The 11,391-nt window shown below is 45.3% G+C and overlaps 1 protein-coding gene across 1 annotated transcript; it reads left to right on the forward strand.

Annotated features, from left to right (window-relative positions):
• The first annotated feature begins 795 nt into the window (after positions 1-795).
• ATP5MC2 (ATP synthase membrane subunit c locus 2) lies at positions 796-11,163 on the forward strand. The gene is made up of 5 exons (XM_063119627.1): positions 796-856; positions 4,749-4,822; positions 7,061-7,138; positions 9,444-9,634; positions 10,885-11,163. Exons 2-5 carry the CDS (start codon positions 4,784-4,786, stop codon positions 10,997-10,999), a joined length of 423 nt encoding a protein of 140 aa, XP_062975697.1. The 5' UTR covers positions 796-856; positions 4,749-4,783; the 3' UTR covers positions 11,000-11,163.
• The last annotated feature ends 228 nt before the right edge of the window (positions 11,164-11,391 follow it).

Below are 11,391 nucleotides of genomic sequence, written 5' to 3' on the forward strand. Positions count from 1 at the left end.
CAGATTTACACTGTAGGTGCCAGGTCCCTAGCAACACCCTGTCTGGCACAGAAACCTAGACTGTCTGAGTGACACTTCAAGGGAGCTTTTGTTTCAGAGGCTGCCCTTATGATGCCAACACACCTGCAATAAAGCGAGTGGAGGCTGGTGGCTCCAATGTCAGTGGGGCAGTGAATCCGCTCTGGGTTTCAGTTAGAACTCTATTGGAGCTGTCCAAGGTGCTGAACTCAGTTTGGCGGCGTCGCACCCCAGGGTTCCGCACCTTGAACAGCTCATTTAGAGTTCTGGCTAGTTCTGACTGAAACCCAGAATGGGTTAACAGCTCCACTGGCATCGGATCCACCAGCCTCCACTAAATAACGTCCCCCCCACAAGTGCGCACAACCATCGCGTATTAGCGAAATCTCCCGGCCCTGCCTTTTAAGTAAGCCACGCCTAAGGCGTGATTGTTTAGACAGCTCCTACGGAACTGGCTTTCGGGCAATCGAGCCTAAGATGGGGCGGGCCGCTTGCCCGCTCCTTCCAATAGCGGCACAAGCACAACTCCTCAAATGGTGCCCTCCTCCCCAACCTCCGCCGCGCCTCTCCTCCTGGTAATAAGGGAATCGGCTAGTCCGTTCTTCCCCAGCTGACTCGTCGGAACTGCCACCTGCAATACCACCGCCCGCACCAGCAGATGGCGCTGTACCGTACTAAAAGACCCTTCCCGGCTTTGAGCATGATGGGCGCTCTAGCCACCGCGCTCGCTCCACCGTCCAGCTTTTCCGGCCGCCATGCGGATGTCGCGTCAATCGTCCTTCCGCTGGCGCATGCGCGACACGTGGCCCTTCTCTCGCTCTCTTCCCCCGAGCAGCAGGTAGGGTCTTGGAGTCCCGGCCGCAGCGGCCTAGGGATGGTCTTCAGTCTCCTGCCTTACCCAGCCCCGGCCTCCCTTTTCCCGGTGTCCCGCCTTTCCACCCCTTTCCTCATGCTTCCTTTCGTCGCGTTGACAGATAGCGGGGTTGGCCGGGGCATGCTGCACCGTATTGGCGGGGTACGGGGGGGAGGAGGAGCCTGTGATGGGCGGAGCCACCCTTGGAACGTTCTTCGCTGGCACGTGGGTGGGACTTAAAGCTCAAGGCTCTTTTTTTTTTCCAGTGGAAAGAAAGCAAGGTCCATAGGTGGCCAACGTGGACTCTCGACTCCACGAGTTGCCTGATGGCGCACAGCACTATTGCTGCACTGCAAAGCTGATGTATGTGAGGAAACGGGCCGTTGCCTGTCCAAAAGTTGCTAGTCCTTAGGTTTTGGGGTTGCTACTGTTTGCTGTGAAACTTTTTTTATAACAACCTTGATGTGGAGAAGTTAAACAGGAGAAGGTTTTACTAACAAAGAAGAGAGAGAAAGCTTTTCCTAGCAAGGAGCAAGGGAGGGAGAAGGAGAGGAAAATTTCACTTGATACTGTTTATATCTCCTCTTAAAAGTGAAAGAATAAGACCAGAAAAAAGGTAGCAATATTAAATGCTACAGGACAGGACTCCTTTCACATCCATTCTTTTTCTGTTCCCCCTCATGGACCAGCATGTGTATTTTCGCTTTTTTTAAAAAAAAATCTCTTTTGACTGTCTCTTGTATAACATGCCACAGGAGACTCTATTGAATGTGGGTGACCAAAATGGCTGGATAACCATCAACATTCAAACTGATCTCTATTGAATTGCTTTAGAGTAGCCTTACTTACATTGGGTGCAGGTGAGATTTGATCCCACATTATGAATAACAAACAAGTAGATTGTGGTGATTGTTCTGAAGTGTGCGTTAGTGACTATTATTCTAATGTGTGTGTTAGTTGGCTGTAACTCGACACCCTGAAAGCCACATTTTTGTGTGGCAGATTTTCTCCTTTGTGCATTTTTTTTTTAAAAAATAATATTTTGTTTATTGCAATATTATGTGTTGTGAGCCATTTTTTCCCCTGTGCAATAAACAATACATTGATTTTTAAAAAAAACATACCTTGTCTCAGTGAAAAAAATCGTCTGGTTCATTCAGCTCAAACTTTTGAAAGTTACAGGAACAGACCTGGCTGTCTTCCTGGTCAGTTGGCAATCTGAGGTCTAATCATTGTCAGTGTTAAAGTAGGGTGACCTTATGGAAAGGAAAACAGGGCTCCTGTATCTTTAACAGTTGTCTAGAAAAGGGAATTTCAGCAGGTGTCATTTGTATGCATGCAGCACCTGGTGAAATTCCCTCTTCATCACAACAAATAAAGCTGCAGGAGCCCTGTCCTCTTTTGTATCTGGCCACCCTATGTTAAAGAGCAGTTTGATGGCTCTGGCCCAAAGAATCTTAAGAGCAGATAGAGTCGCCTTCCCTGATTTGGCTGGTTGGGGGATGCTGGGAGTGGTAGTCCAACACATCAAGGGGGGCCCCACCAGGTTGGGGAAGGCTGAGATAGTGGAGAAAAAGGGACAAGACTGTAAAGGAGTTGGCACATCAGTGCCCTGACTGCATTGCCACCCTGGTTTAAAATGCTTTGAATGCACCTCTGTAGAGCTGTGGATGAAGAGGAGTGGGTGGAAATAACTTTCCTTTTATTTATGAGTAGCTCCATCTGCGTTAGCCAAAGTGTCATCACACCAGAGATCACAGGCAAAAGATGCCAAATTTCTGGAAATTTTGAAGCCACATTTTCCCCCACGGGTTTAAAATTTCCAGAAATTTGATATCTCTAGTCTTATGTTCAAGTCTTCTTATTAAGTAGTTTATAGAAAAACCGGGGGGGGGGGGCATTTCCTGAATTTTCCTGGGGCTTTTCGAGACCTTTGCATCTCTGGTCACAGGGCTCCTAGACGATTCCTTGGAGCTACTCATAATCAAAGGTAAGATGTCCTCTATGGGAGTTCAGAAAAGGTTAATGGTCTGGAAGGCAGATTGATAACAGCTTTGAGGTCATTCTGATGTTTGTGTTCTCTCTCTTGTTTAACCACAACCAGCTTACTGTTCTGTGGATGGAATAGGCAAAAGCATAAGAACAAATTAGGATTTGAGAATATGCTCTATCAACTGGGGCAAATAGAAGATGGGGAATTCTAACCACTGAACATCCACTGACTGGACTACCCTCCCCCAGCCCTCCATATGCTTTGGACTTATCAGCCCCAGTCAGCATGGCCAGTGGTCAGGAATACTGGGAGTTGTAGTCCAAAACATTTGGAGGACACAGAGTTGGGGAAGGCTGCCCTAAAAGCTAGGGCATAGCTATGTATATCTTACAGCCCTATATTGGGAACAAGTAGCAGCACAGGGAAGACCTGTAGAAAAAAGAAGCTCTTGTTTTTCTTTGGGACTCTGCAGGCAGAGGATGACGTAAGCCATGCTGACTCTGCAGGCGGAGCTGAACATAAGAGCTGCCATGCTAAATTGGACACAGGTCCATCTAGTCCTGCATTGTTTCCAATTGTGACCAGCTACATGTCTCTTGGAAACTCACAAACAAGTTAGAAAGATGCCGTCCCTCTCTATTTTACCCCAACATCTGGTACTCGTCGATATACTGCCATAATGATGATGATGCCTCAGCTAGTGGCTACCATCCCTTCTTGAGATAGCAAATGCCACAATTTATTAGTTGTACCTTGCACAGTGGCTTGTGTACAGGTCAGAGTCAAGCTAGGGTTGAATAATGCATATGTATATTGCGGGGATAAAATGTGCTTCAACTGTGTCTCTGAAGCCTATAGGAATTGCTATGCGATTTGCCCTGTCTCCAACCTGGGGCAGTCTAGGGGCCAATATGTAGTTCTTTAAAGGAGTGTAGAGTGCCATTGGGACAGCTTAGTGCAAAATGCTGCTTCTGCTGATGCTGAAAACATGATCATACTAGGATTGCCTGTGTAGCTGATCTGTGTTGATGTAATACTGCCTTCCCTATCCTGGTGCTCTCCAGGTGTTTTCGAATACAACTCCTAGCCATCTTGACCATAGGCCCTGCTGGCTGGGGCATATAGGAGTTGAGGTCCAAAACACCTGGAAGGCACTAGGTGTGGGAACGCTGATGTAATAGATGACACCTAATTTCATCAGAGAGCTTGCTCTCAACTATAACATACACATGATTAACAAGAACAGAGTGGCAATTTTGACAGCTGTTCATCTGTCATTTCCTTGTTGAGGGTCTCTAAATGTCCAACCGGGGCATCCTCCAGAGGTGATATTTCAACAAAATATTATATACCTACAGCACTAGATATGTAAAATGTCTTTTAAAATTAGGTATCTAGTATAATAGAACAGCAGTGCTTATTCTAGTGGTGAATCTTATGGACTTTTAAGGAATTGTACTGGTTCTGTTTTATAAAGCTCACTGCGTCCTCTGAGTTGAGTATGATATAAAATTCAAAGTAATCTAGATGCCAAAATCAAATCTGGAAGAGAGAGCATCAAATTTTGGGGCACCCTGATTAGGAAAGAAAGATGGAAACCCTCTGGGCAGCCAAGCACCTGGGATTTGTCCACCCTGCTTGTGATGATGAGTTAAATCTTTCCGCTCCGTAGATTTCATGTTCTGTACTGTGTTTTGGTTTTGCCTGATCACCTACATCACGGTCATTTTTTCCCCATTTTTTATTGCTGTGCATCGGATCATGTTGTCCTCCATAAATCAGCCCCACCACAGACCTATCTAGTATAGTGGGTTTCTATTGGTAGCAAGCAATAGAAGCTGCAAATACTTTCTCCTAATGCCATGATGTTTGGTTCTTTTCCAGCTGTTGAGTGTGGCCACCCCCCAACATCCCTGAATATGTATGCCTGTGCAAAGTTCGTCTCTGCTCCCACCCTCGTGAGTAACTGAGATGTGACATCTTGGGTTTGTTTATTTTTATAGTGCATTGATTTTCAAAGCACCAGTTCAAGTATTATCTGCCTGTGCTGGCAAGTAGTTTCAAAAGATTAATAATCTGGGTAAGTGTATCTATGCTGTCAAGGATGGAATATGGCTAATTGGCCATGAAGTAAGTTCTGCAGATACTTTTAGCTTCCATTTCTAGTCTTTGGCACAGCAAAGAAAAATCAGAAAATATCTTGACAGCTGTTGCCATTGGGCCTGTTCAGACAACACGCTAAGCCATGGTTGGGCCGCTAACCCTTTTGCAGCAAATGGTTAGTGAGCGTGTTTAAACCATGGTTATGTAACCACCACCATGGTTAGGAATAGTTCACACAATGCACTAATTCATGGTTCATATGACACGCTAAGCCATAATGTTTAGTTCAAAGTGCTTAACCACCGTGGTTTAGCGTGTTGTCTGAACAGGGTCATTGAGCAATAAAATCAGAGTGGGATGGAGAGACATTTTGTGGTGAGTGTGTGGCCCTTGACTTGGTGTTCCTGCCCTTGAAAATCTATCCTTCCTTGTTCTTCCATGAGTCTAAAGTTTCCCACCAACATTTGAGCACATAACACCAACATTCTTTAAAAGCTGTCTGGCAGACAGACCATGCACTCTTAAGTGAAACTCCCACCTCTCTTTTTCCTGGGGCAGAACTTGGTCACATCCCATTCTTTCCCAGCACTACTACAACAACAAAAATGCAGTAGAACGAAGGCGATTCTCTTCCCTTTGCAGCCCACTGGAAGTTGCTGCTGTCAGTCAGGGATGGGCAAAAGTGAACACAGCAGCACCAGGGAGATACCCTTCCTACTGAGAGAGTGTGGTGCTTTGCTCCAGCCCCTGCAGTATTCCATTCACCTCTTCCCAATTATGTCTGTGAGTTGCTACAGCTAGTGATGTCGGAACAGGAGAGATGCACTCCTCTCTTCTTGCAGGAGTTCCTAAACACCTCGTATTCTTTGTTCGACCTTCTGAGAAGTATTTTATTTATTTATTTGATTTATATTCTGCCTTTCCACCAAAAGGGTGTTCAATGATAATAAAACCAGGATTAAAACAAAAACTGAATTAAAAGGGTGCAATCCTGTCGGAATTCCCATCAGCCTCTGAACTTGGAGGCTCATAGGAATCCTATGGAGAGCGCGAGGAGTGCAGCGGTGATCGGGGACGGAAGGAGCCTGGCGCATTCCTTGTCTAGGGGCTGTAGGATTGCTCTCTAAGCCTGGATATAGGCCTTATCTTGCTGCCTTTGCTGGTGGCTGTAGGCAGTGATGATATTTGGAAGGGCCGGGCAGTTCCCTGCAGCATCACAGCCCAGGTGTGAAATGGATGGGGCAAAAGGAGGATGCCTTCCTCTATGGGGCTACTGGGCTGTGGAGCAAGCAGAGAGCAAAGTTCAGGCTATGCGGCTGCACAACACATAGTTCAGCATAAGTAAGTATGCCTGGTTTAGACTATTGTCCACGCTGGCTGGGAATCATGAGAATTGCAATCCAACACATCTGGAAAGAATTGGGTTTGGGAGGTCTGGTCTTATCAGCTCACCTAGACCCCTAGGCCTCCTAATCTCATTTTAAAAACCAGTTCTTCTCTGCTGTGGCATCCCGGCTGTGGAATGAGCTCCCTAGAGAGGTTCGCCTGGCACCTACGTTATACTCTTTTCGACGCCAGGTGAAAACCTTTTTATTTCCCCAGTATTTTAACAGTTTATCATCTTAGTTTGTTTAACTTTGCTGTTTTAAATCTTTATTTTAAATCTGTATAAATCTCTGCATTGCTGCTTGTTTTTATCCTGGTTGTACTTTTATATTGTACTTTTATACTGTGGTTTTTATACTCTGGTTTGTTCTATACTTTGAATTGTCTTCATGGTTTTAATTTTTGTGAACCGCCCAGAAAGGTTTGGCTATTGGGCGGTATAGAAATGCAATAAATAAAGAAATAAATTTCTCAAGGCACGTAGCCCCGATCCTTAGCTGTGAGGGATATTTGGCTAGCAATGGGAGGGAAGACATCACTAGCCAGAACTGTTACTCTGCTGATGAAGACATGTTCAAGTCATGGTTGTGTCTAGCAGCTTTGGACTATACCTTCAAAACTAGAATGTATTCACAAGGAAATATCTTTAGCTAGTGGGGATTTCCCTCTGCTCTGTGTCTTCAGCTTGGATGTTTTCCCTTTTGCAGGTGAAGAACTGTTCCCGGCTGTTCTGCAGGCCCATCTCTGCCTCAGTGCTGAACAGGCCTGAGGCCAGGATGGATGAGGTAAATTGGTGTGGCATAGCTTCTAGGTGCTTTACCAAAGCGAGAAAAGCCCCTGGATCTCCAGGAAGTATGGCTTGTGTGTCCAGCAAGGCTGTGCAGGGAAATAGTCAGCACCTGTTAAGGAAGGGAAAAGAGGAAGAGGAAGATCCTTTCCAGAACAGCTGTCTCTGCTGGGCCTTTTGGATTAGGAGCAGCACGCTCTTATCTATGATTTATGTTTTTAATTGCAGTGCGTCACTAGGAGGCATCATGATGCTATGGGGTTGTCTTTCTAAAACTGTAAAATTGAGGCACCAGTCCAGAGATCAGTGAACATTTTTATGTTAAACTCGTTCATGTTTATCACATTTTTATGCTGCGTTTCCTCCAGGGAGCTCAGAGTGGTTCCATCTTCTTCTCGTAACAGCAAGGAATTAGCAGTGAAATTAACTACCAACTTACGTAATTAGAATTTCTAAGTTGGTGTGTTTTCAAACTTTTCTAGCTTTGAAGAGCCCTCGACATACATTTTTATCCCATTCTTATCCCATTCTCTCACAATGCTCAGGGCAGCATTCATGATTCTCTCACACACACACGTGCTCACACACAGAGTTAATTCTCACACAACAACCCTGTGTGGTAGGTTAGCCTTTGAGAGGGTGGGCCCGTTCAGAAGGCACCTTAAACCATGGCTTTAACCGCAACGAATAAGGCTTTTTGCTTTATTCACCATGGTTAAAGCCGTGGTTTCGGGTGTCTTCTGAACACAGCCTGGCTTTCTGGCTTAACCACTGTGGTTAAAGCCATGGTTTAAGGTGTCTTCTGAACGGGCTCAATGACTGGCTCAGGGTCATTCATTGAGCTTCATGGCTGAATGGGTATTTAATTCCAAATCTGATCCTAGTTTGATACTGGCCAACACAGCACACTTGTTTTTTGAGGTCCCTCTGCATGTTGCAGTTTTTGCAGGTCAGGCCTCTTGGGCTTCTCGGTTGCTCTGCATGAACGGAGCGCACCAGCCTCCACTGTGGCTGAACATCATGGGGATCGAGTGACATTGGTGAGCAAGTGCTCTCCTCCCCCATCTCTACCCCTCCCCTGGGAACTTGTCAGCCATTATTGATTTGATTTGTGCCCCGCCTTTCTACCAAAACATGGCACTCAAGGCAGCTTACAGGCACAATTAAAATTGATTAAAACAATACATTAAAATAAAAATAATTACAGAATAAAAAACAGCATTCAACCCAACAGATCCACTTACAGGCCAAAGGCCTTCTTGAATAAACTACTCTTTACCTGCCAGCAGCAGGACAACAGAGAGGGGGTGAACATGGCCTCCCTTGGGAGGAAGCTCCACAGCCTGTGTCCAGCCACACACAATCTTCAAGTTGCCACCAAATGCACATCTGAAGGTGGCGATCTTCATGACTACTGGGCAGGTTCGTATGGGAGAAGGCGTCCTTTCAGGTAGCCTGGTCCCAAGCCTTATAGGGTTTTATAAGTCATAACGTTGAATTCTGGCTAGAAACGGGCCGGTAGCCAGTGAAACTGCTGTAAGAAGGGAGCCGCCCTTTTTAAGCAGCTCCAATCAACTCTCTGGCCACAGCATTCTGGATCTGCTTAAGTTTCCAAACCGTTTTCAAAGGTAGCCCCATGAAGAATGCATTACAGTAGTCCAAACAGGATGTAACTACAGCATGCATGTCTGTGACTGGACCAGACATCTCTAGGACCAGGTACAGTTGTCCCATTAGCCTCACCTGTGCCATGTATTGGTCCATTTCAGGAACCTGACCGTTCTCTGGAACAGTTTGAAAATCTGTTTAATTAAATTCTGGTTTGCTTGGAGCAACCTTTCCTGACCTAGTGCCCTCCAGATGTTTTGGACTACAGCTCCCAGCATACTTGACCATAGGCTAAACTGACTAGGGCTGATGGGAGTTGATGCCCCAAACATCTGGAGGGCCCCAGGTTAGGGAAAGGCTGGCTTGGAAGTAGAACCCTGCTAGGATGGTGCCAAGCATCAGCAAGAAAGATGATGAAACTTTTTTTTCTTCCGGCAGGCCTTTGGGGAGTAGTCTGGATTTTTAAAAAAATATTTGTATTTTAAATGTTTTTACAAGTTTTAATATTATAGCATGTTTAATTATATTTTAAATTTTTGTATACCTATAGGTTTTAACTGTACATGTTTTAATCTGTAAAGCTGCCTTGAGTCCCAGTATTACGGAAAGGGCGGGATATAAATATAATAATAATAATCTACAATGTACCCTTGTCGTTTCCTTTTCTAATCCCACATTTTCTCTGTTCCTTCCAGCCCCGCTGCATCTCAGCTGCTCAGAATGAACTGTTGCCAGTCTTGCGCCGGGCGTTCCAAACTAGCACGGTTTCCAGGGACATTGACACTGCCGCCAAGTTTATTGGTGCTGGTGCTGCCACTGTAGGTGTAGCCGGCTCCGGCGCGGGCATCGGGACCGTATTCGGTAGTCTCATCATTGGCTATGCCAGGTATGTTAGGATTATTAAGCAGTGTAGCAATGCATATCTGGGAAGGGACGTTAGTAGCTTGCAGGCTTGGTTCAAGTGCTGACCCTGTTTGTCAGAAGTATGATATTGAGAGAAGGGGCGTTTCTCAAAGTGAATCTGACATTTGAAACGCCATTGCTTGTAAGACGCATCTTTCAGAAGTCAAGACCTAGTCACTGGACTAACTCCAGGCAGGATTGTAAATAGAGACTTACCTGGATTTCTAGGTAAAATAAATGGCATGCTCTAAAAAAGTTGATTTGGGCACAAATAACCTTGTGTGTAGTAAAGCAAACTGGGTTGCTTCTGCATAGTCTGGAATTGCCATCCATTTATTTGCTTCTTACATAGAATCCAGGTGATGTTTCCAACTATTTGCATTCCACTTTTCAAACCTGATTTGTCACCTTTTTCACTGAAATCACATTTGTAGCACCAGTGTAGACAGGCAAAACGGTATTGAAGATTTTTCAGGGCTACTGTGCCTTTTAGTTAGAAGTTTACTCTGCGGCTTTTGCCTCTAGTTGCTTTTTGTTCAGTGTGGCTGCAATGTTACAGATTTGATTGTCCCTTAATTACTCAGTTATTTTTGTGTAGAGGAATGGAGATTTAATTACTGCCATCCTCTTAATTATTATATTTGTTTATTGTGAAATTGCACTACTTTTCATTTAAAAAGGGGGGGGGGGGAGAAACCAGTAATTAACACACACCCTTTGCAGAAAACAGGAACTGATTAAAGGGCTATTCATCAATAATGCCATGGCTGTGACATGAGGGACAAAAGCCACCAAGGGAAGCTACTAATTGAAATTGCAGGGGACCTGAATGACTTCCGAGTAAACATTATTGAAGGATCTTGGACATTGGGGTGGGCATTGCCAGTTAATACAGTGCTATATTAAATACCAAGTATAACCACTGTTCTAATTCTGCTTCCACTTGATCATGGAAAAGCAGAGCCTCAACAGTGCTAAAGAACAGTGTGGAAGCAAGCCTAATAAATGCTTTATGGACTCATAAATTTTGTAGATTTCCTTGCAAAGCTGGCTGACAGCTATGCCGTGCAGCTAGGCATTCTGACTCCTTTAAACACTGCTTGGCTCAATGGGCTGTCTTTAGGGAGATGCTGGGGCTACAGAAGCACTGCACGTCCACTGCTCCTGTGTTCACTGATCAATGTGTGTGCGTATCTCTCTCTCTCTCTCTCTCTCTCTCTCTCTCTCTTGCAGAAACCCCTCCCTGAAGCAACAGCTCTTTTCTTACGCCATCCTGGGTTTTGCACTCTCCGAGGCCATGGGACTGTTCTGCTTGATGGTGGCATTCCTCATTCTCTTTGCTATGTGAAAGAACCAGATGTGCCGCCTGTCATGTGTTCCCCTCTCTTCCCCCTGTGTTTAGTCCAGTGTGTACGCCGACCTGATTGTTCTGTGGCAGATAGGGGAAGCCCGTCTGTTAACCAAATCCGTCCGGTTCGGAGGGGGCAAGTGAATAAATACTGTATTGGTATACATTCCTGGTTTCTTGATGTGTATTTGGTTTCTTGACAAGCAGCTGGGCCCTAATATTTTCCCCCTCATTTTGGCCGGTGAATGCTTGGGGACTCCAGTTTCACTCTATGGCACCAGCCAATTGTACAGCATCAAAAAATGTATTCAGTGCATCCATTAGATTGCTGAAAACCTTAGCCCTACAATGCTCCAGGAATCTGAACCTGGTTCTCTTCTCCCTCTGTTTCT

This window comes from Elgaria multicarinata, chromosome 3 (assembly GCF_023053635.1).
Source record: "Elgaria multicarinata webbii isolate HBS135686 ecotype San Diego chromosome 3, rElgMul1.1.pri, whole genome shotgun sequence".
In the NCBI taxonomy this organism is placed as follows: domain Eukaryota; kingdom Metazoa; phylum Chordata; class Lepidosauria; order Squamata; family Anguidae; genus Elgaria; species Elgaria multicarinata.